This window comes from Homalodisca vitripennis, chromosome 4, assembly GCF_021130785.1.
Source record: "Homalodisca vitripennis isolate AUS2020 chromosome 4, UT_GWSS_2.1, whole genome shotgun sequence".
In the NCBI taxonomy this organism is placed as follows: domain Eukaryota; kingdom Metazoa; phylum Arthropoda; class Insecta; order Hemiptera; family Cicadellidae; genus Homalodisca; species Homalodisca vitripennis.
In genome coordinates, this window is record NC_060210.1 from 190,083,427 (window position 1) to 190,108,601 (window position 25,175).

Genomic DNA, 25,175 nt, shown 5'->3' on the forward strand with positions numbered 1-25,175 from the left:
TGGCGTGTTATTCTTTCATGTATACTTGAATGTATATACTCATGTTCAGCTAAGTAACGCAATGATCACTTTTATTAAAATCTATATCACTCCACTCCACTCTATATCCTCTATATCTATCTTCTTTTTCATTCTATATTGTATAAAAGTCTGCTATATGTATTTATTTTGTTTGTAGTCTTGTGCCGACGTTGCGGAGAGCAGTCTGTTGACTTTTTAGTTTTTTTATGTGAGAGCAAGCTATAAACTGTTTGTGTATTGTTTATCTGTTACACTGACCAGCTACTTGTTTTTGGTCAGTGACTTCCTAATTGTTTTATTTATTAATGGATGTAAATGTTGGAAAATAAATATTTATTTATTATTTTTATTATATTCATAAGTTTGACAATCAATATGTATTTTCATATACGTTTTCATCTTAGGAATAATATATTTGACAATATTGCAACCAGAGAATTTAAAACAACAAACACAGGAATATATAAAAATAATCACAGTTGTAGAATATGTGTTGGAAATGTGTAATTGCTACAAATTATGTTTGAATGAAATTGAATTTCAATACATTGTGTTTTATTTATTTGGTGTCATCAATACCTATACACTGTAAATATAATATTTAACATTTTGACTGATATATATTTAAAAATTAAAAATATCTCTGACATTTTAGTAAGCTAAGAATGTTGTAGAGATATTTGGTTAGTGACATTTCTGTTTTTGGAACGAGTGATCTAGTTGTGGTGTCGTTACAGGAATTAACATCTTCCTGGACGGGTTTGTGCCGACGGAGAACCTGAGGTTCCGGGACGAGTCACTGGTGTTCAAGGTAGCAGAGAGCGCCACAGAAGAAGAGGTGAAGCGGATGAATCACTACGAGTACCCGGCCATGATCAAGACAATGGGGGAGTTCAGGCTGGAAGTGCATCAAGGCCAGTTTACCGACAGTGAGATATTGGTGCTGCTAGGAGAGAATGGTACCGGCAAGACCACTTTCATCCGCATGTTGGCCGGAAACCTGCCCGCAGACTCCGGTTCCGGTAGGTAGCCTAACATTGTGTTTTTGGGATTGAGTTCATACGTATGAACGATCTTTGAACAAACCGTAGCTCATCGTTTACAAAGCTTTAAATCCTTTGGCTAGAAATTTCAAAAGCGGACCAATTATTGAAAATTATAATTTATCAGTAAATTGCTTGTGGTTTAAGGTTAGGATAGGATATGATAGGTTAGGTTAGTTTAGCTTAGTTTAGGTTAGGTTAGTTTAGTTTATGTTTAGGTTAGGTCAGGTTATGTCATGTCCGTCATGCGTCAGGTCAGGTCAGGTTAGGTTATGCTATATAGGATAGGTTGTCCTTTCTGTACTTACACACTCTGTTGTAATTTGAGATTCAACACTCAAGTGCTACAACAGAATTAAAGATGTGTGAATGTTTTGAGAAACAACAATAACTGTTATCGGAGTAGTTGTGATCCAGTCCTAAATCTAGCCGTTATGTATGTTTGCACTGTAATATGGTTAAAGTTTCAGCCGGTCAGTAAAGTTGTATTCATTTCAAGGCACATTTCCTTGCTGAAGTTCTTATATGCACAAAAATTTGACTATGGTGTGTTACAATACGTTTGTGTCATTTAGAATCGTACAGTCCTGTCCTATGGTGGATAAAGTAGCAAGCATTGTAATACTTTTATTGCCGTTGAAAATCACGCATAACCGCCAGTGTCTGTAAAATCAAATGTCAATTTACACCTAAACAGTCTTTGTTCATTTTTCCAAATGTTCTCAGAAAATTGTAAAATATAATGTCACATTGCAGTTATTGTGTTTAGAATTGAACGCTTCACGTGTAAATAAGGATTTTATACCAACATTCTAAGAGTGACAGTTATTTCAGTTGTTTAATTTACACGTATGTGATTTTCATATTTGTATTTATGGATTAAAGAATTTGTATTAGTCTATAAAAAACAACTAAAAATATATTTATAAAGGTAGCTTCTATTTTTTAATATTTTATTTATTCAGAAATGCATTATGTGTCCAACAGAGGAATTTGGACCAAATATTAAGCTTAATTTTTTGTATTCAGTACCAAATCTTTATATAATTTACCCATATATATATTGTGAGATCAGAAACTACTACACTATCTTATAAGTTATAATGTATAAGATTGTAATACTGTTTCTAACACTAAGTTCCCTCCACAAAGAAAAACAATTTGTATTTACCCATCACCTTGTGGTAACTGGGTTCAATATGAAAAATCTGTTTTAAAACTGGGTTGGCGTTTGAAGACATCTCTGGTGAAAAGCTTGGCAGCAAGGAACCACGTTGCAAGCAAATTGCCTGGTGGCAAAATGGTTAAGCTGAACACAACTTCTGGCTGAAATCATAGAATCTTTTCAAATTTTGTAGTTATAACTTGATCAGTTGTATATAGTTTAAGAATGCAAGGAACCAGAATCAGATGAGGTGTTACTAAAAACTGAATTGAGACTTTTCATAGTAACAAATACAGAATTTAAAAGTTTTGCAGTCTGCCGGATTGAGGTTAAAAGTCAACAACTGTTGCAGGGGACTTGCCTCAGCTCAACATCAGCTACAAACCACAGAAAATCAGCCCCAAGTCCCAGGGGCTGGTGCGGCAGCTGCTCCACGATAAGATCAGAGATGCTTATGTTCATCCCCAGGTCAGTGAAACAATGTCATGTCATTACTGCCCCCATAAGAATAAAAGCCCTAACTCCAAGAAACAAAAAATTTTCAGGAAATGAGGATTACTAATTTTTTTTACCTGCATTAAACAAGTTTAGCACTTTAAAAAAAGGTTTATGCTAAAATGTTATTGATAGACCTACAAAATATTTATGTTGATGTGAAATTTCATGGATTAATTTTTTTTTAATAGAAAAAGTGAGTTGGGGCTTTTTATGTCACAGTTTGTTTGGTCTGAGGCGCACCCTTGAAAAGCCCTAACTCCTTCTACGGGAGTTAGGGCTTTCCATCGTCAAAATGGACTTGTTTAGTTGCTACACCTAATTGGCATAAATCATATTTTTAAATGTTCCTTTAGTGTTAAAAACTGCAGTTTAAGAAAACAAACCAACATGTAATGTTATTTATTAGAATTTACTCACATAAAAACTAATTGAAAAAGTACAAAAAAATATGTATCAAGTAAAAGTTTATTTTTAAATTTAAAAGCTTGTTAAAAACAATATATTCCTTTAGTCAATGATCAATTTTTAATTTGTAAGCTAATTAATAGAAATAAGAAACCTATCACGTTATATTTGTTGACATTAATCAATTTAAAAAAGTAAAGTTAACAAGTACATACAAATATTTCAACAATTTACAAAACTTGTAAAAATAAGTTACTTAAAATGAGAAAAAGTGTTAAATTGTAGGCGGCCTACTACTAGAAAAAACTAAATATACATTGTTGTGTTTTAGACATGACTTAAATAAAAAGAATTAGAAGTAATCTATGCACAAACAATGTTTTTTCTGGCACAAAGTAATTAGAATAGATTAAATTGTAGACCTATTACACATTTAAGAGATACTGGTGATAAATAAGTCCCCACTTATTACAGTTTAAACAGTAATAATAATAATAAGATTAATTGAAAACAAAAACACTTCTGCCATTTATAGAATTGATCACTATCTACTTTAACTTTTGGCATTAACTTTTGGAAATTAGTTTTTACTCATCACAGTCAATCAAGTCTTGTTCTCCTGACTCTGGAAGACTTGTCCAAAACCCCCGACGGTTGGATGGCATAAGGGGACACAGTTTTTCAATAATGTCTTTCTTTTTGGTTTTATTGAAACCCCGAACTTTATTTATTTTTTCTGGCATAGGAAACTTTTTGATATACTTAGATTGAATAAAGTTCAACTCTTTTGAAGGAGATTCTTCATATTTCGTAGAGTACAAAAGCGTAGTTTTACCTCTGTCAGCAGTTTACTTTCACAACATCTTTGAGATATGGCACATTTTCTCGACACTTAAGCTTTTGTTTAGAAGAACAGTCTTTCCATTTATACAAGTCACTTTCACCAAGTTCTTTGATGTCTACCTTTCCTACATTAGCTTTTTCAACACATTTAACAAAGTCCTGGAAATCATAGACCTTTCCACTGTGTTTCATAGCTAACTCAACTTGAATGGTGGAAGGAGCCAGCAGCCATAAACGTGTGGCCTGGTTCAAAGTAGAAAACATCAATTTTATCAACGGAAATCTCGGGGCAGTAATTTACAAGATAAACAAGGAAGGTGAACAGAGCCCAATTTTTGTTTTGTCCCGCACAATTGTCCAGCCAAATACAAATATGCTTGATATCCCTGAAATGATAGAAAAAGGAATAAAATGCATTTAAGATGTCTTCTTTTTTCTTCCACTTATTGACTCGTGCCATAAGACTACTAGAGGCCTAGTTTTTTTATTTGGTCCCAAGAGGTACAAAACTTTCATTGAACGCTACCATTCTTCTTGTAAAAACTACCTCCTTGAAGTTGTCCATCCTTGGGCAGCATGATAACTTTTTGTAGATCAGCACAAAAATATAAGGTATCATCAGAAGAATAACTAATGATAACCAAAACACACGTTCATGACAACATTAACTTGATAGGTTGTTGAGTTACTAAGTGAGAACAGCTGCAACAACAAAAAACTCTAGCCTAGTCATGCTGCTATGTTTGATGAAAGAAGGCCCTAATTCCAGGAAATCTCCTACTTAGTCTTATGAGAGAAGGCCCCAAGTTCCTTGATGCTCTCAGGTGGACTATTGAACCATAAGTCTAAAAGGCCCTAATTGCAAACTGCCTATGCACTTAGGGTGTTTTAAACATTTAATTGTTACATAGGGCCATCTTATGTCAAAAACCACGACATTTCAGAGTTAGGGCCAATATAAATTGTAGTAATAGTGACCATGGAGTTGAATTTAGGGCCTTTTTATGTCATAAAAAGACGTATTTTATCCCAGTAAATCGAAAACAACAAAAAAAGTCAGTTTAAAAGATTTTTGGAGTTAGGGCCTTTTAACTTATGGGGGCAGATTAGGCATTATCAGTCGTTTTAAAGTCAGTGATGAACAAGAAAACAAAACTCTGTACTATAATCGCATATCCCATTTATGTCTTGTGTCTAAAATCTTTGCTAGTTTTCAACATGTCAAATTATTTGGCACTATAGTAAAACCTGGGTTGACCAAACTCGGATCAACCAAAATAGTTTCATGAACGATAATGTGTTTATAAATAACTAAGCGAAATAGTAGCTAACCCCCAACCACAAGTTTCATTTCCTATACCTTCTACACTGAGTACTGCATAAAACGGTATGTCATTTAAAACTGGGCAACCCTGAATGTCTAGAAGTGGCACATCTTCTTCTAAGGGACAGCCAATTGCCATGCACTTAAGTCTCAAGGGCCTTATGTGCACCCTGGAAGCACACCATGAGACCTACCAGTCTAGATTTCAGCAGTTCTACAAACCACCGAACACAAACTATAAGGTCCTCCTGGGGAAATTCACCACCCTTGTCCAGACTACCAAAGATGGCATACCGCTCCCTTGCTATTGCAGGACAGTCAAAGAGGTCAGGAGTTTCCTCCTGCTCGTCACACATTCTACAGAGCGGATTCTCGTGAAGAATGGCAACTCTGTGAAGATGCTTCCTCAGATGACCATGTCCTATAATTAGACCTATAACCTGGGAAAACCGATCTACTTAAAAAGAGAAGGTCAGACACCACCCTGAGGGAAGGCGACTGTAAAACCATTCTGCACATTCTCAGATGTGGATGCAACCTTCACCGTCTCTCATATTCAACGTGAACCCATTTCGAGACAGCCCTAAAGGATTTACACTTAGAAATTCCACAGAACGGTTAAGGTCCCGTCATGTTGAATGCTAATCACTAACTTCAAATGTCGAGATATTGGGGTGCAAGGGTAGATCATAGGTCTAGTCCACTGCAGAGGATGACTGTTGGAGCTGGTGGGGTTCCTTAAGGCAGCTGCTAGCCTAGACAAAAGGGCGTGCTACCCCTATCCACTTTGACTGGAAAGGCTGGTATAGAGCTGGCCTCCCCTTCTTCCAAGGAGACATGACTGAGATTAATACTTAAATCCTTCCTCATGGATCTTGAAAGGAGGCAGCCACTACTCCTAACCTTACCTATCCTGAATTCCTGTCGCTCCGGAGTCAGAGCAAAAGTTCTTTTTGGACTGACTTCATTTCTCAGCTTCTTGTCCTAAGAGAACAAAATTATACAAATTCCGCCTCTAGGAAGAAGAGTACATGTGTGATGATGCATTGCTGTAGGGACTGTTTGGACAAATAACGTGTCCTTGAGATGAGATGATCAATGACGTGAATCTTTTCTTCCCTCACCACTACATTTCTTCGCATCAGTTTCTATGCCACTTCGCCATACCAACCGACTCACACCACTCTATTAGTCATAGCCCCTCTTGGTGCCACCCCCAAAGTGTAACACAGGAATTGTTTGTAGGTCATTTATTTCCAATACACACCCATTCTAATTGGTTATTTTTAGATCCAATTGGGTTAACCTACGAATTGACTATCTGAAATGGCTTTCCGCCTTTATTTCAGTTAAGTGGGATTTTACAATATTTCATATCAGTTCATACACAAGTATCAAATTTGTCACGGTTTTCATGTACAGTTATATGTTTGTTGTCAAGACTTTATAATCTATATGAAACAGTAAAAGCACCAGTTATCCTAACTAAATACCTGTGGTGGGAAAGGTGCTCCCCACATGCAGAGTGCTGAAAATGTGTTCCTCTATGTATTCATTCTTGTTTTGAGCATTTTGTAATAATAAAAATTACGGTACTTTGTGATTATACCGACCACACCAGTATGAAGAACACAAAAATATAAATTTATAGAAACAAACACAATAGAACGAAAAACAACTCTTTAATTACAAACTTACAAGCATTTCCAGGTATTGTGATCGGTATTGTTGTCGCTGTTATCTTATCTTTCTCGAGAATCCCGATTACGGCAGGCCGCGTGGCATCACATGATTTGCACGGTACATAATTGCCTTTCCATTACAATTCAATTTATATTTCTGATCAGCCCCTCTAGAATTTGATATTTTACTGATAGGTACTATCTCGAGGGATGTTTTTCTTTCGTTGACATCAGCGCGAGACATAAAGCCCGCGCTGATGGCCGAAGGCACTCGCATTTTGGGTGGCGGAATGTAATTAAGAATAAAAACAAGTTTTGAGTGTTTTTTTCAATAAAGAGTTTAGTTTTAGTTTGGTAATGTTTGTTTTTGTTGAATTTTTGTGTTTGGAGCAATGTAGAGGTAAAACACGGAAGTACAACAAAGCGACGCACCAGGTGAACGGGCGGCGAGACTCTGCAATCACGTTATCTACTAGACCGCTCGACTTTGACCTCTGTCTGAGGATGGGGAGGGGTTTGCGATAAGGCAATTCCTGTTTTATATTGACGAAATATTGTTCTACGCTAATCTAATAATCAGTAGAAGCAAAATTTCATATAACGATTCATGTCTGGGTGTGGTCGGTATAATCCCAAAGTACCAAAATTACATATCTGAGACATTCGACCCCTATTGCAGATTCTTGATTGTTAACTCTTTAAGTGCCAAGTGCTTTTGACGGACAGTGCTGTCAGTGCCAAGCATTTATGATAGTTCTCACTTCTCTCTGTGCCAAGCACTCTTTTTGAAGCTTGTGTAGTATTTCGCTAAATAATTTTTAATTTTATCAAAAATCAACATAACGAGATCATTTTTTTTGTATTATGTACAGATAAAACTGGGCTATAAACTAAAATATCTATTTGAATGATAATACATGTGAACATGTTTAAATACCATAAATAATTTTTTATTTTTTATGATTTAAATTTGTTTATAATTTAATTAAATAAATATTTTCTATATGAATAGGAACTAATATACCAAATTTCAGAAAAGTAGGTATCTGTATACCTTAGTTTTGAATTTTGTTGTGTTTGTGTGCAGTGTCTAAAATCTGCACCCTTTTGGTATAGAAGCCGACTCTTATATTTGGCAAATAGCTTTTACCAACTGTATGAAATTAATTCAAAATGGATGTTCCGTTTTTTATTTGATTTGATATGTATGCAATGAGACAAAACTGGTTTCAAAATCATTTACAGTGCATGGTTTTGTAAAATTAATTAAACTTGCATTACTTCAATTTACAATACAAAATAAAAGACTCACCACATTTTTTATCAGTTTCCTTCAGACGTGATGTCAAAATAAATAATGTTCCATCACACAGAAAGTAGGCTGCTAGTAGTCCGTCAGTTATACTTCAGTAAAATCTATATACAATATACTATTTACAAAAATAAGTTTTTACAAAATGTTAACAATTAGTTACACACCTGGGAAGGCTCACTGTCACTGCCTTTTACAAATTAAACTGCAGTACAACAAGTACTATATAATAACAAACTGTGGATTGCTGCATTTTGTTGCATATTTGTTGAAGTCTCAACAAATTAACCGATAAACTCTTGAGATTATTGGATGCTTTGGTGTGCACTGGAAGGAATTCCTAAAACATCTCCTTAACAATGGTAGACTGGTATAGTAATCCTGTATTTCTATCATATAAAATCTAACTTGCCCAACAAGAGTGAAACAAAACAATCCTATGTTGGTCGTACGGGTTGTAATCATCGGTCTTGCATTGTTCTTTCTGTCACAGTTCTGTACGGACGTGATGAAACCCCTGAAGATGGACGACATCATGGACCAGGAGGTGCAGAACCTCTCGGGAGGAGAGCTGCAACGTGTGGCCATGGCTCTTTGTCTTGGCAAACCAGCTGACGTCTATCTAATCGACGAGCCTTCCGCATACCTTGACTCCGAGCAACGTCTTATTGCAGCTAAAGTCATCAAAAGGTAGCTAACTATTAGTTGTGTAAGAATACTAAAGGACTGATTCACCCTGTCTTCCTTAGCCATCCTGATATCCTCAAATCAGGCAAATAAATTATGAATTTTAACGTCCACACCTAATTTTGTTTTCTTTCTGTTCTCATTCACGCGAGAAAATTTAGCACGAGGATGATTCTTATACCAACTGTTGTCAATTTTTGTGTACTTTTTAACTAATATCTATGTGAGCAGAGTGACACTTTGTTTATCTGTAAAGTAATTAGACTGGGTCTGATAAACAAAATTTATTGGTCCAAAAATAGTTTACTTATACATTAATACATCGCTGCCAACACAATTCTCCAGGATTCCCTTGAAGTCAACTGTTGTAATCTTCTTCAGAGATATACCCTGTAAAAGCCTGTTAGAGGGTGGGAACGTCTTTGGAACAGTAAAATTTCGACCCTTTGCGAACAGAAAAAATTATTACTAGATTCACATCGGGGCACTATCAAGGTTACGATTCCTGCCCTTAGCCACAATGAAGGCAGTGTAGATTAGAGCATTGTCATGGTGAAACTTCCGAAGTCCTCTGTTTTGTCCATTTTACAGGTACGCGTAGGTGTGCGCAGACTTCTTGTGTAAAAACGGCATTGACAATTCATCCCAAAGGTTCAAATTCTTTGTGTAGCACTTAGTGCTCTTAAAGAAAAACAATGAACTTTGCATTTACCTTGGATGTGGACATTCTTACTTTGTTGGGGCCACAAGATTTGCGAGGTATACCACTCAAATCTTTGGCTCTTGGATTTGGAGTCTTACTCAAACACTGTTGTTACCCAAAAAGTTTGGTTCACTTTATATCCCTGTCGGAACATATCCCAGGAAAAGTCAACTCACTGTCATGCAACACTTTCACACAAACCTCCCTCTGTTCAAATTACCAAAATTAAATTTTTTAATCGCAGGTCAGAATCAGGAAATGTTTTACTTTGGCTACATTTTCTACTGACCACTTGTTGAGGGGCCTCCAGATCACTAGGTTTCTCCAATAGTCTCCCATCCTTTCTTGAACCCACTGAAGCACAGGAAAATCCTTGACAGGACATCTTTTACGTTAGCTTCCTCCTAAGAATAAATAATTGTACAATTTGTTTATGTCGGTCAATGTGCACAATGAAGCGTATAACGTATAGGTAAAATTAATAACAGTAAACCTTAGATATACTGAAAAACGTATTGCCCCCTCCTCCCCACTGAGCTTCTAAAGATCCTTGAAAACATTCTTCCAGCAAAGTAATCCATTACCACTTAAATAAAGTCAAGAATCTCGGAAACAGTTTTGCCCAGATTAAAGCAAAATTTTACTGTGTATACTACTCCGGTAAATGCTCTATTTTTAATAACAAATATTTAAAAAGTGCTTTTGCATATGCATGATTCTCACTGCGTCAGAGCTTGTGCGATCGCCGTTCTTCATATAATTACTTTTTTTTCCTTCGTGAGGGAAAAGAACAGTTTGTCCCCGCGCTTAGTCCTAAAAGGACCTTTGTGCCTCCCTTACTTTAATTTTGTGTCTTCAGAATCCGAGGCTTTTGCAAAAACCGATCAGATTTGAGGGCTGCTGTTCTCTGATTTCCTTGGGGCTGAGGAGATATGCTCGCAGGAATCTTTTCCGAGTTTCTAAGATGGCAGGATAATCTAATCAAATATGCTCTGCTGATTCCTCAGAGTCTACATTTGTTAGTCTGGCCAAGGCCTACCCTCATAAGATGTTTCCTTAGAGGACCATGTCTTGTAAACATTCCTAATATTAGTCTTATATCCTCCTTATTCTGATCTAAGAGAGCTGTCCACCCTTTAATGTAAGGAGAGATAAACATTTTGGAAGTCTTAATTCTGAGGCTCTACTCCAATTAATGTTTCTTATCCTCTTTTCCCAATCTTTGACCAGAGCTTTACTGTTGGAGAAGGCTCTCCCGCAACCTGGCTCAGGCCCCACCATTGTGGATTCCGCTCCCTTTTTGACGATTATATTACCTTACATATGATTACCTTACAACCATCACAAATCATGTTGTCAGCAAACTTGTTCATAATTGGAGACGTGAATGACAACCAGTCTCATTTTTTTATTGGCAAACATTAGTTTGGTTTGGCCTCTGATTACATAAATAAATTGAAAATATTATTAATGTGAGTAGTTCAAATAATGCTGGTATTACAGTAAATGCTGGATCAGAATCCACTAATGAAAGTATGTTATTTGTATTTATTCTCCTTGAATACTCATCAGTACAATTCTTCCTAACTTATTAAAAAATATTCTTTGGAAAACTTTTGAGTAATAGTGGTTTAATTATTTGAATTGTGTTTCAATCCTGTTTCTCATGTCGAAAGACTAATACCAATAATAATATTTATAACTTTATAAGTAATTCTTTAATCTATTTAAACTGTATGATTTGTCATCCAAAACAACACCATTCAAATTAATGACCCTTATAAGTTGGATGATTCATTGATCTTATAGACATTAATGAAAATGAAAAGATATGTCAATTGAAACCTTGTTCTTCCGACAAGAAAAACAAGAATTGAAAGGTGATAATTGAACCTTATAAGTGAAGAAATATGCAATAAATAAAATATGCTGTATTAAAATTAACTTATCAATTCTCTGTGTTGCTGTCAGATTTATTCTGCATGCGAAAAAAACTGGTTTCATTGTGGAGCACGACTTTATAATGGCGACATACCTGGCGGATCGAGTAATTGTGTTTGAGGGGTCTCCTTCAGTGAACACGGTTGCCAACACGCCACAGTCACTGCTGGCCGGCATGAACCGGTTCTTGGAGCTGCTGGGCATCACGTTCCGACGCGACCCCAACAACTACCGGCCCCGCATCAACAAGAACCAATCGGTCAAGGTGAGTACCGTGTCACAGTTGTTACAATGGCTGATTTGAAAGTAAGTCCTGATATTGTCCAGCACTCAAAAAGGGACAAAATACAATGCAAAAGTAAGGAATATTTTTTTCACAAATTTAAAGGGGGCAGAGGCCCCCTTCTCTTCCAAAATACAAATAAATTAATTCAAAATGCTTGATGTAGTTAAATAAATACATGTTAACACTAAACGTTGGAGTGAATATCCACGAATATATCCATAAATATATTATAATACCTATTATTGATATATACACTTACACTAATATGGGATCAAATCAAATCAAAATGATCTTTTTATTCATTCATTTGCACATTTTGTACATCGAATAGTGTCAATTTAATGAAAAATGTAGTAAAATTACAAGATATAATTGTAATGTAAAGTTTATAATTTAATTTTTAACTGATACCTAACAAGTATTAAACCGTATGCACTTACTATTACAAAATTTAATATTAAGGTCCTAAGGGAAAGTGCTTAAATTCTTCTAAAGAATATAAAGTTTTTCTCCTACCAAAAACTCTTTTAACTTTCTTTTAAAACAAGTAAATTTACCCTCACTTCTTATATGATTAGGAATTTTTCTTAAAAATTTATTTCCTACATATAATGTTTTTTTTTTTTTTTTTTTTTTTTTTTTTTTTTTTTTTTTTTTTTTTTTTTTTTTTTTTTTTTTTTTTTTTTTTAATTCCAAACGATGACAAGGGATCATCACAAATTCATTTTTATATCTGGTGTCATAGTGATGCACTACATTACTGCTACTGATGGATGTTTGATGTTCATACATGATGGCTTCAAAAATATAAAGTCCATTTTTATATAGTTAATATATTTAATTCTTTAAAACGTTCTTTAACAGACTCAACAAAATTTAATTTTAAAATGGTTCTGACACATTCTTCTTATTGCGTACAAGCCACAATTAATCTTATTTATAATAATTTTGGTGTGAGCATCCCATAATAAGTTATTGTCAACTGTTAGTATTCTTCAATTTCAATGAGTGGAGTAATTGCTTGTTTATTTTGTTTTGTTTTGTTTTAAGACTTAAGCATTTTGTTTTATCCGTTTTTAGATCTGTTCTTTTGTTTTATTCGATATTTTTTAATTCAAATCATCTGCGTATAGACATAAGCTTGTAGACGGCTCAAAGCTTAAACAGTTTTTTAAGTAACAAAGGAAATGGAGTGGTCCTAAAAAGATCCATGGGGTACTCCTAGCTCAAATTTTGACAGTTTTGTTTTGTATTTCAATTTTAAGTTATTTTTCAATTTAGAATGTACTTCTACAAATACATTTCTGCAAATAAAAAAGATCAGCTTATCCTTAAAAAAACTGCCAGTTGTGTAAAAAGAACTATACATATATGTAATATATGTTGTACAAATATATTTTTTTACTCATAACTCCTGCACATTTTGGTGTTGGAGTAATTCATTCAAGTAATTAACAAAATAAATAGTCTTAAAATAGCTTAAAACCGTAAGTTCTGGAGACCTATTCTTAAAATTTTTCTGGGGGAGTACCCCCGAACCTCCCAATACATAAAGGTGTTCCAGATAACCCGGTTATTGCCCCCCCCCAAGTATTTTCCTATATCCACCACTGAAATTTTTCCTCTTATTTCAGGACGTGGAGCAGAAGCGGGCCGGTCAATATTTCTTCCTGGAAGATTAATCCTACAAGGCTATCTTATTGGTTTGGTATTATTATTACAAGCTCATCGGAATAAATAAATATGCCGAGTATATTTTTGTTGTGATTTAACCTTGTGTTCTTCTTTTGGAAAAATCCAAATATTACTTGTACCATATTTTACTTTTGCTCCAACAATGAGAGTGTGTGTATTTCCAGGCAAATAACTGGTCTGGGCTGTTTAAGCACTAATGTATTTGTACGCAAATACGTCTTGACCATGTCCTTGTGCCGGCCAATATTGAATGAAAAAAGTCAAAGATTGTCTTATTTTACTAGGTGAGTTAGGGCATCTGCTATTGTTAGTCTTCAGCTTCTTGAAGCACCAGTGTATCAACTAAAATAAATGTTCATGCAACAGTTGGCTATTCTGGGAATTTCAAAATAAAATTACAAAAGCAAATCAGCTGGTAATGGAGTGGCTTACTGACTTAAAGATGCCTGAAATTAGAATAACTTTTTTTATAAGTGATTTTATGTCATGAAGTTGTACAATAATGTATTTAATGCATACAATAACAGTGCTAAAGTTAGTAGAGCTTTTTTACAAATAATAAAATACCTTGAGTTAAAATTAATTACACGATTATTTTTTTTACACGTAAAAATAACGTTTTACATTCATCTTAAAAGTATTTGTAGACATCATATGGAAATGTAATAGTAAATTTAATGTGTTTTTGTGGATTTCCGCAGTCAGGCTGTGATGTTTTCAAATCAATTTCTTAGCGAGCACCTAAGAACTAAGACAAACTTGTGTGCAAAGGTCGATGTAAATCTGTGATGTCGTTTCAGAGATATTGTGATGAGTCAGTCAGTGGAGATATATATATATATATATATATATATATATATATATAAATGCTGTTGTAAGTAAATGAAGGGAAGATTCAGATGGGGTTGATATAACCAAATAAAACATTAAAGAGGACAATTAATAAAAGAAACAAGGCAAGGATGGTTAGGGTAAAGTCATAGATAACATTTTGAATCCTCAACATAACACATAACATTTTTATTGCCATGGATAAAAATTATCAAATGTTAATATCAATAAGTACAAACCTTCTCAAACTAATTACAAAACTCTGTTAATAAACAAAACAAAAATTACAGTTTTAACATCATAAATACATTATATAATACTGTAAACAATTTTAAATAAATATATACAAAATCTTTCATGCACACTAGATCAAAAGAAATGAGTCATTGAAAAACATTGAAAATATTATTTTTTTATATTTGATTTTTTATAACACATTATGTCAAAACGTAAAGAAACACTGGTCCATTTTCAAGCAATGTGCCTTAAAATTCTGATAAATAACTAATTTAAAATTGATCAAAGCCAAAGCGTGTTTTACATATTTCACTGTGATAAGGATTCACAAAATGTGAATAGCCTTTACAAAATCTGAATTTTGTTAGTTACTTGAAACTAAGAACATATTTAATTTACTTAGCTTGTAATAAATGCTCAAGAGATCAGTCTGTTACTTGGGAGTTTTAATGTCATTTATAAAGATTATTCAAAGAGCAAATGTACATTAATTTTGGCGACTACATATTTAGAACAACTTGACGTTATGATGAAGGAAAGGGAACCTGGGTAGGGTTTTGGACTGCTCCGGCCAGCAGCACAGCATCTGAAGGTGCGTGAACCAAGAAGAACAAGAACGGACGATCAAACACAACTTTGTTCACATCACGTTTTGATCTCCCCGACGAACCCAACTCTGAAACACAACACCAGTATCAAAAGTCAACCCAGGTGATGTATACACTGAGACAACAGACGTGACTGATAGCTCACTACATAGTATTCCCTGAGTACATAAGTGCCACTGAAATACATTAAGAAGCTTTTTCTAAAAAAAATATATATATGGAGTAATAAATTATTACATATGATTTAAATTGCCAGACACGTAAACAGTTATAGACAGCTGACAGTTATAGTACAGATTTTTTTTAAAGTGACATCATTCTTTGTAACTTGTAGGCGGACTTTGATATCACGATTTCAATATTTAATATATGTCTAAGTCAAGAAAACGATTACATAACCCGTGAATAGATTTAAGTATCTTTTAACCCTTTCGCTACTCACCCATTTTGGTGCCCACCAAAACTATTCTCTTAGCATGTTGTGATACAACAGGAACTTACCACCTACAAGTTTATGGCTCTATTGTAGTAAATACATGATCCACCAATTAATATTCCTTTAGCAAATTGTGGTACACTGATTGTTTACTGACTTTATTCTCTTAGTATGTTGTAATACAACAGGAACATACCACCTACAATCTATGGCTCCATTGTAGTAAATACATGATCCACCAATTAGTATTCCTTTAGCAAATTGTGGTACACTGATTGTTTACTGACTTTATTCTCTTAGTATGTTGTAATACAACAGGAACATACCACCTACAAGTCTATGGCTCCATTGTAGTAAATACATGATCCACCAATTAGTATTCCTTTAGCAAATTGTGGTACACTGATTGTTTACTGACTTTATTCTCTTCGTATGTTGTGATACAACAGGAACATACCACCTACAAGTCTATGACTCCATTGTAGTATATTCATAATCCACCAATTAGTATTCCTTTAGCTAATTGTGGTACACCGATTGTTTACTGACTTTATTCTCTTAGCGTGTTGTGATACAACAGGAACTTACCACCTACAAGTCTATGGCTCCATTGTAGTAAATACATGATCCACCAATTAGTATTCCTTTAGCAAATTGTGGTACACTGATTGTTTACTGAAGTCTATGGTTCCATTGTAGTATATTCGTGATCCACCAATTAGTATTCATTTAGCAAATTGTGGTACACTGATTGTTTACTGACTTTATTCTCTTAGCATGTTGTGATACAACAGGAACTTACCACCTACAAGTCTATGACTCCATTGTAGTATATTCATAATCCACCAATTAGTATTCCTTTAGCTAATTGTGGTACACCGATTGTTTACTGACTTTATTCTCTTAGCGTGTTGTGATACAACAGGAACTTACCACCTACAAGTCTATGGCTCCATTGTAGTAAATACATGATCCACCAATTAGTATTCCTTTAGCAAATTGTGGTACACTGATTGTTTACTGACTTTATTCTCTTAGCATGTTGTGATACAACAGGAAACTTACCACCTACAAGTCTATGACTCCATTGTAGTATATTCATAATCCACCAATTAGTATTCCTTTAGCTAATTGTGGTACACCGATTGTTTACTGACTTTATTCTCTTAGCGTGTTGTGATACAACAGGAACTTACCACCTACAAGTCTATGGCTCCATTGTAGTAAATACATGATCCACCAATTAGTATTCCTTTAGCAAATTGTGGTACACTGATTGTTTACTGACTTTATTCTCTTAGCGTGTTGTGATACAACAGGAACTTTATTCTCTTAGTATGTTGTGATACAACAGGAACATACCACCTACAAGTCTATGGCTCCATTGTAGTATATTCGTGATCCACCAATTAGTATTCCTTTAGCTAATTGGGGTACACCGATTGTTTACTGACTTTAATCTTTGAACATGTTGTGATACCATAGTAGCTTACCACCTACAAATCTATGGCCTAGTTTTACACAAAGAACAGAATTGTTTACTGCCTGAATATTTGTGGCGGAGATTGATAATGAACCACCACAATACCCAATGGTTTTTCACAAGCAGTTATCACAAAAAGTGGGTGAAACAATAATCAAACAAATATTTTTTTAATATTAAAACGTGCTAAAAATTTTATTATAGACGATTTAGCCTTTTAGATTTTATTTCCTTTTGACTTGTACTTTTAACCATAAGTGTCTAGTATGTATTTTATTTTATACTATCTTGTTATACTGTGTAAATGTATAACAAAATGACTTTGTCAATGCATTGTAATATTGTGGGACGACAATAAACAGATTCTTGATTTTTGATTCTATTTTTCTAGGGGAAAAGAGACAAGTCTCTAAGACTTTAGCACCTCTCTTATTTAAGTTTAAACCCTGAAAATCTGAGATTTTTACAGTCATTTAATTACTTACTTTCCCACCAAATACAATATGTATATTGTGTGTGATTATGTAAACAGTTCTAAAATTATTAGTTTTAAATTAATTTCCATTTAGGTGGTTTATTGCATTCAAATTTAATAGACTCACTACATTCTTAATTTTTTGTAGTAAAACATACAATCTTATAATATTGGAGATTTACATTTTCCAGATAAATGGTTTAAATTTATATCCAATATGCAAGTAAAACAGTTTTACCAACCCAACTGAGTGGTGACAGAGCCGACTGAGTTGACAGCGACAAAGGATGTGGAGAAGTAGGCGTTCTGTTTGATCGACCGAACATAGTTGTGGGAGTCCGTAAACAGTTGGCGCACACCCAACTGGCGGACAAAGGGGCCCAAGTCCAGGTCGCTGGTCAGTATTGCCAACTGTGGCAGAGACACGTGGGTCTCCACAAGTGGCAGTGACTTGACCATCTGCAGCAGCTTTTCTTTAGGCAGGGATGACACGACCTGTGCTACGCCGTCTGGCGTGTCAGGGAGTAGCAGGATCAGGTAGACTCGACGTGACTGGTACATAAAACCATAGTAGATTGAGAACACCGTAGACCATATGACAGATAACTTGATAAAATATAAAGCAATTTCAGAAAAGAACCACAGATATGCAATTGAAATACTAAAGTCAAAGTCAAATTGTTTATTGCGAAAACATGGTAACATGCATAGCAAACGTCTAGAAATTTGAATTAAAACAATTTTGTCATTTATACCACAATATCCATTCTTACATACAGTTTTCGCATTTTTTCAGTCTCATTCATACGCCAATTCTATCCACTTCCAATGTCGGCATTAATCTTTTAAATGATCTGTGTCCCAGTTGTGTGCCATAAATTCGCTGACATTATAAAACGCCTTTGACGCTAAAAAGCATTTGAGGCAAATTTTTAACACTTGGGGTGTTGGGGCACTTTTTATGGAATGTGGCAATCTGTTGATTAAATGAACAGCAGCCTGTTAGGGCAAGTGCTCGTAAGCAACCGTTCTGTGTCTTTCAGTTCGGTAGCTGCCTCTGCCTCTAGTCTCATACTCATGTATGTATTGGCCCCTTCTCAGGGCACATCTTGACTTACAGAACAGAATTGTTTGCAAAATGTAAAGACTTGGCACAGTCAACAGTTGCAATTGTTTGGAAGCTATTTTGTAGGATTCTTTGAAATCTATTTTTGCAATTATTCAAATCGTTTTTTTTTTTTTTTTTAATTTAAACTAACTAAACGATAAGTTCATATACAAATTCCCCTTTTGCTGACCAAAATATTACAGCTACAGTATTCATAAACAAATTAGTGTGTTATATAGATAGAGACTGCAGTGAATAAAATGTGTGCCACAAAACTTTTGTTTTGTTACGTTATTTAGTTACATTTGACAAAATGTCTCATTGATTTCTTGAAGGCCAGGAATGCAGATGTCCAGTTACTTCTTTTTTATAATCATTGTGGATATGCCCATTTTTTAATTTACGATATATGATCTGAAACACTTTCACACATCATACTCTGCCCCTAAACAACACAAAAGTTATTATCCGTAAATAACGGGCAGCTGCACAGCATGACAGTTGAGACGGTACAACCGGCCTGTACGGAATAGTCCCACCTGCGGCACCAGGGGTACAGTCCCTGTGTCCCCTGTCTCGTGGCTCAGGTACATGAACACTTTCAACTAGTAGAAGTCTTTCCAGTGACTCTTAACTCACTCTAAGGTCATTACCTGGAGAGGCAGCTGCACAGCATGACAGTTGAGACGGTACAACCGGCCTGTACGGAACAGTCCCACCTGCGGCACCAGGGGTACAGTCACCGTGGCCCCTGTCTCGTGGCTCAGGTACGTGAACACTGTCAACTAGTAGAAGTCTTTCCAGTGACTCTTAACTCACTCTAAGGTTATTACCTGGAGGGGCAGCTGCACAGCATGACAGTTGAGACGGTGCACAACCGGCCTGTGCGGAACAGTCCCACCTGCGGCACCAGGGGTACAGTCACCGTGGCCCCTGTCTCGTGGCTCAGGTACGTGAACACTGTCAACTAGTAGAAGTCTTTCCAGTGACTCTTAACTCACTCTAAGATTATTACCTGGAGAGGCAGCTGCACAGCATGACAGTTGAGACGGTGCAACCGGCCTGTACGGAACAGTCCCACCTGCGGCACCAGGGGTACAGTCACCGTGTCCCCTTCCGCCAGTGTGAAAGGAGCCGCCGCCTCGTGGCTCAGGTACGTGAACACTGCCAACTGATGGAAGTCTTTCCAGTGACTCATAACTCCCGAGTCACTCTGCAGCAACACCACATGATCTATACACAGACAACAACCTGTAGACTTGCATCTTCAATGGAGTAACCGAATATTGTTACTTCATAACAATGCATTTAGGAAAGGTTTCATAAAGCTATTATAACTGCTAAGTGATCTCCATTAAAACAGACACCTTAGAAAGCCAAAAAGACTGCCCCGAAAATAACAATCCTGAAGTTACATTTAATCCAAATGTGTTTACATACCGTTAAAACGACAGTGCTGGGCTCATTTCAGTCATTTTATTTCTGCCAGCAAAACATTAGTTAACAATCTGAGTTTCCTTACTGGCCCCACATCCAGGTCCACATAACGCCATGAAGGTAAATATACAAGAATAATTAAGAAGTTTTGTGAGATTTTATATATACTGCATCATTTTCCAGGTTACTAATATGTTGGTAGTGGGACATACAAGACGTCTGATTCAGCACTTGTGAAATGCAGTGGTTCTCTCTTCTTATTTCTGGTGGTGTATTATGATACCTTAGTGGCTTACACATTAGAAAACAATCTTTCAGTAACAGATCAATGTCTTCTAAGGTCATTGGTCTCATTACGGGGCATGGTCACCTGAGGAAGCATCTTCACAGAGTCGGCATCCTTCAGGAGGATCCGCTCTGTGGAAGGTGTAATGAGCAGGAGGAGACTGCTGAGCACCTGCTCTTTGATTGCCCTACAATAGCAAGAGAGCGGTATGCCATCTTTGGTAGTTTGGACAGGGGTGGTGAATTTTCCCAGGAGGACTTGATAGGTTGTTTTCGGCGGTTTGTTGAACTGCTGAAGTTGTAGACTGGTGGGCCTCATGGTGTGTTTCCGGGGTGCGCAAAAAGCCCTTGAGGCTTAAGTGCATGGCAGTAGGCCGCCCCAAGGGGAAAAAAAAGAAACAAAAGTCCAGTAAGTCGTTGCATAAAACATGTTCCATACTTTGTATCATGTAATCAAATTACAATCAGACTACATGTGGGCCACTTTATAGTTCTGTTCCAAAATATTAGGTTACAGGATTCAAATGTGTCAGTCAAAATTACAATATTATTATTATATTAAGCACCAAATCTCACAATACACTCAGTACAATAATAGTTAATAGAACTAATAAAATAGTCATTTGCAAGTAGAGAAATACATGAAAGATTCACTATCGTATGTATCAACAAATCTATAAAAAGGGCACAAATTCTTTAAAGAAACCAATAACGCACAGAGGTACAATGCCTAAATACTGGGTTGTTAGCACCACTACAGATTATTACTTACAGGGTTGTTAGCAGCATTAAGATTGTTAATTAAGGGGTGTTAGCATCACTAAGGGTTGTTACTTAAGGGGTGTTAACAACACTAAGGGTTGTTACTTAAGGGGTGTTAACAACACTAAGGGTTGTTACTTAAGGGGTGTTAACAACACTAAGGGTTGTTACTTAAGGGGTGTTAACAACACTAAGTTACTTAAGGGGTGTTAACAACACTAAGGGTTGTTACCTTAAGGGGTGTTAACAACACTAAGGGTTGTTACTTAAGGGGTGTTAACAACACTAAAGGGTTGTTACTTAAGGGGTGTTAACAACACTAAGGGTTGTTAGCAGCACTACAGGTACATTGATCATTATAACAATATCTTTTGTATTAGACTTCCCATTTAGAAAAGACACTATAGAAATATAATGAGCATACCAACAATTTCAACTCTGCTAGAAATAAATTGAGAAAATGCACATATAAAATCAGTAATTATAAACAAACAAAAAAATTTTTTGAAACCAATCTTTTTCAGCGTTTTGCGATTGTACATATGAGAGGAGAGTGGATTAACCCGTCAATGTGGGGATTTCCAAGACAGGTTTTATCGTAATAGTTTTTGTGCTATAAATGGATTTTTTTAATCTTGAAAGCTATTATTATGGTCATTATTCAATAATGAATGCCTTATACAACATAAAATAGCAGATTTCTTACTTAGGACACCCAGTGTGCTGACTGAATCGTTTGAATTTGAACCGTTACGTTCACGTAAAACCACCGCAGTCGGCCTCTGTGACTGTCTCGTAAAACCACACTGAAGGGTTAAAAGGGCGTCGTTATTGTATGCAACCACGCCAATCCTACTTTTCCAGTCCTGTCCTATTTATTTCCCTTTTGTTTCATTAAGTTACTGGCAATGTGAATCTTTTTAGTATACTTGAAACGTAAACATTGAACAATAAAGTTGACCCGATAATTACTTTTACAAAAACCCTAAGATTGTAATGTTGTAAAAACAATTGTTTCCTTACAAATTCTACTCTTATTAAAAATAAAATTACATTTGTGTTCTGCAATATGCATATTCCAACTGAGTCCCATAGCCTACATATGACACGCCGACATACAAAAACAAGGAGGGGGAGGCCTACCCTACCATTTATGTTGCAAGTAACAAAGACATACCTGAAGTGTTAAGGGGGGTGGAACCGACTGACACATTGGCCCTGTAAGAATCTGTCAGGATGTTGTAGTATTGCTCAGGGAAGTCATGGGCTGTAAGCATCGTTATCTTGTTGTACGTTCCCGCAGCCTCTTCTTCTTGTAAAGCTTTCTGTGGAAGTCAATGTTATATTACAATTTCAGAGAAACCCTTCCAATTACTGTAATTACTAAATATTATCAATCTCAATATAAAAAATGTATTGTTGCCACCATGCCATCATCTGGTGTTGTCATGCCCTCATACTGACAACACATTTGTGATTAATTTGTGAAATATTAATATAGTACGTAGTAGTGTTCAAATAAATAATACAATTGCTAAATAATAATGTTTATAAACTTTTGTAAGATAAACAATTTCCTTATATAGAACTATAGTGGTGACATTGGTACAAATTTAGAAGTGCTTCAGACTGATCTAGTATTGTTGATGAAACAAAGCTACAATATAGTAAGGAAGATATTTTACTGAAAGACTTGGAAACTTTCACACTCAATAAGGCCGCTGAGATGTGCAGCTAGTAAATTGCACCACTAAATTAAGGACTACGTAGGCTAGTGGCATAAAAGCCTTTATAGGACAATTATTTTCATCGTGGACACCTTCAATATGACTGATAATTAGTTCCATTTACGACAATGCTCTAGTACGTAGCAGAGCAACGTTCAGCTGAGCCATCGAGCTAGCAAGCATCGAGCCTGATGGCAGCCATCCAGCTGCGCCATCAAAGGCTCTCGTGAAGAACGACAATAAGAGGTTAGCAGCACAACTAAGTGACCTAGTGTAATAGCAGCCTATTGATGAAACATCTGAAAAACTGAGTCTGCTGATCAAACAATTTGCTGAGGAATAATTTTTGAAAATTTTATATTGTGCGATTATTAGATGTTTGAATAAACATTTTTAACATAGTATATATTATTCAATAGTGTAATATTTTGTAGCATAAATGCATGCATACATATAGATTGATATGTTGATATTCTTGATACACAACTGACATATCACCTTCTGGTTATGTACTAAGCACATGATGGACCTTGTAAAAGAAAAGTACCAGGTCTGAATGAATTACGCTATTAATTAATTCTTCAGTCTAGTAAACAGTTCTTGTTTGTGACCAAAAAGTGTTTCTGAGCCATATTATAACATCTTTAGTATTTGGTATAATCCAGAGGCCACTATTTTTGGAAGAGTTTTTCTTACCGGGGACCTAAAAAAAACTACATTATTAGACAGAATGGACTTTATTTGGCTTACTGTGTCTCTTTGTTAATAGTAACTAAGAAACTAATGGATCTTAAATTTAAAACTATAATTTCATGTTATCAAAACATTTATACATGCATCACACTGAAAAACCTAATTTAGCATTAGGCCTGCTGTAAACAATTTTTAATTACAATTGTATGTAGCCTATTTCCTACGTGACTATGTTATTCTAGGCTTATCTCTGCATAAGTGTACTACAAATTATTTTTCAATTGGTATTATCTGGAGGACACTATTTGACTTACATTGAAAATTACATGTTGTTATGATGGTCGGTTCTTGTTTTCTGCCTCCTAAAAGGAAGAGATGTCGGCGAGAAGTAGGCCACTCTGTCCCTATCTAATTCTTGTTATTACGTGATATAAGTAGGGTTAGATTAGGTTATCATGAACATGGGAACTTTGGGATTATACCGACCACAGCCAGACATGAATCGTTATTTGACATTTTGCTTCTACTGATTACTAGATTAGCGTAGAACAATATTTTGTCAATATAAAACAGGAATTGTCTTATCGCAAACCCCTCCCCACCCTCAGACAGAGGTCGAAGTCGAGCGGATAACGTGATTGCAGAGTCTCGCCGCCCGTTCAGCTGGTGCTTTGCTTTGTTGTACTTCCGTGTTTTACCTCTACATTTCTCCAAACACAAAAAATTCAACAAAAACAAACATTACCAAACTAAAACTAAACTCTTTATTGAAAAAACACTAAAAACTTGTTTTTATTCTTGATCACACTCCGCCAACCAAAATGCCTTCGGTGCTGCCCCGCGCTGATGTCGACGAAAGAAAAACATCCCTCGAGATAGTAACTATCAGTAAAATATCAAATTCTAGAGGGGCTGATCAGAAATATAAATTGAATTGTAATGGAAAGGCAATTATGTACCGTGCAAATCATGTGATGCCGCGCCCTGCCCTAATCGGGATTATCGAGAAAGATAAGATAACAGCGACAACAATACCGATCACAATACCGGGAAATGCTTGTACTTATGTAATTAAACAGTTGTGTTTTCGTTCTATCATGTTTGTTTCTATAAATTTATATTTTTGTGTTCTTCATACTGGTGTGGTCGGTATAATCCCAAAGTACCTGAACATGTTACTAGTAGTACCAAAGTTAAAGATAACCTTTATAAACGCTCACATGATCTAAGCTTGAATTTGAGTACTAATTTGAGAGATGTTTTTTCTTCATTCGCGAGAAGTGCAAGGCCTACTGAAGCTGCAATGATGGCCAGGGGCATTTCCAAGCGACGTCAATCATGTTGAACGATCTGGCACTGATTTAAAGTCGGGAAAGTTTAACTTTAACTTTTTATATTTATAATATGTACTTTTTAGTATGTATAGTCTAAGTACAAATAGTAGATAGGCACTGAGTGGCCACCTTCTTGTCAATATCACTTCCTTTC

General features: G+C 35.6%; 2 protein-coding genes across 4 annotated transcripts in view; one reads left to right on the plus strand and one right to left on the minus strand.

Annotated features, from left to right (window-relative positions):
* The window catches only part of LOC124360812 (protein Pixie), a 34,617-nt gene extending 20,954 nt beyond the window's left edge, over positions 1-13,663 (plus strand). Inside the window, exons 7-11 of the mRNA XM_046814727.1 lie at positions 759-1,043; positions 2,582-2,697; positions 8,787-8,983; positions 11,655-11,889; positions 13,545-13,663. Of these exons, the coding sequence (XP_046670683.1) occupies positions 759-1,043; positions 2,582-2,697; positions 8,787-8,983; positions 11,655-11,889; positions 13,545-13,592 (881 nt within the window). The 3' untranslated portion in view covers positions 13,593-13,663. The remainder of the gene's footprint in view (positions 1-758; positions 1,044-2,581; positions 2,698-8,786; positions 8,984-11,654; positions 11,890-13,544) is intronic.
* A 938-nt stretch (positions 13,664-14,601) lies between these two features.
* Positions 14,602-25,175, minus strand: part of LOC124360813 (protein unc-45 homolog B) — a 33,374-nt gene continuing 22,800 nt past the window's right edge. For 2 of the 3 annotated variants that reach the window (XM_046814730.1, XM_046814731.1), the window contains 4 exons: positions 22,445-22,592; positions 19,799-20,016; positions 17,918-18,227; positions 14,602-15,349 (listed from right to left, as the gene is read on the minus strand). In XM_046814730.1, coding sequence (XP_046670686.1) covers positions 15,198-15,349; positions 17,918-18,227; positions 19,799-20,016; positions 22,445-22,592 — 828 coding nt within the window. In that variant the 3' untranslated portion in view covers positions 14,602-15,197. Of the gene's footprint in view, positions 15,350-17,917; positions 18,228-19,798; positions 20,017-22,444; positions 22,593-25,175 lie in introns of those variants that run through there. The other variant, XM_046814729.1, reaches the window with a different exon arrangement.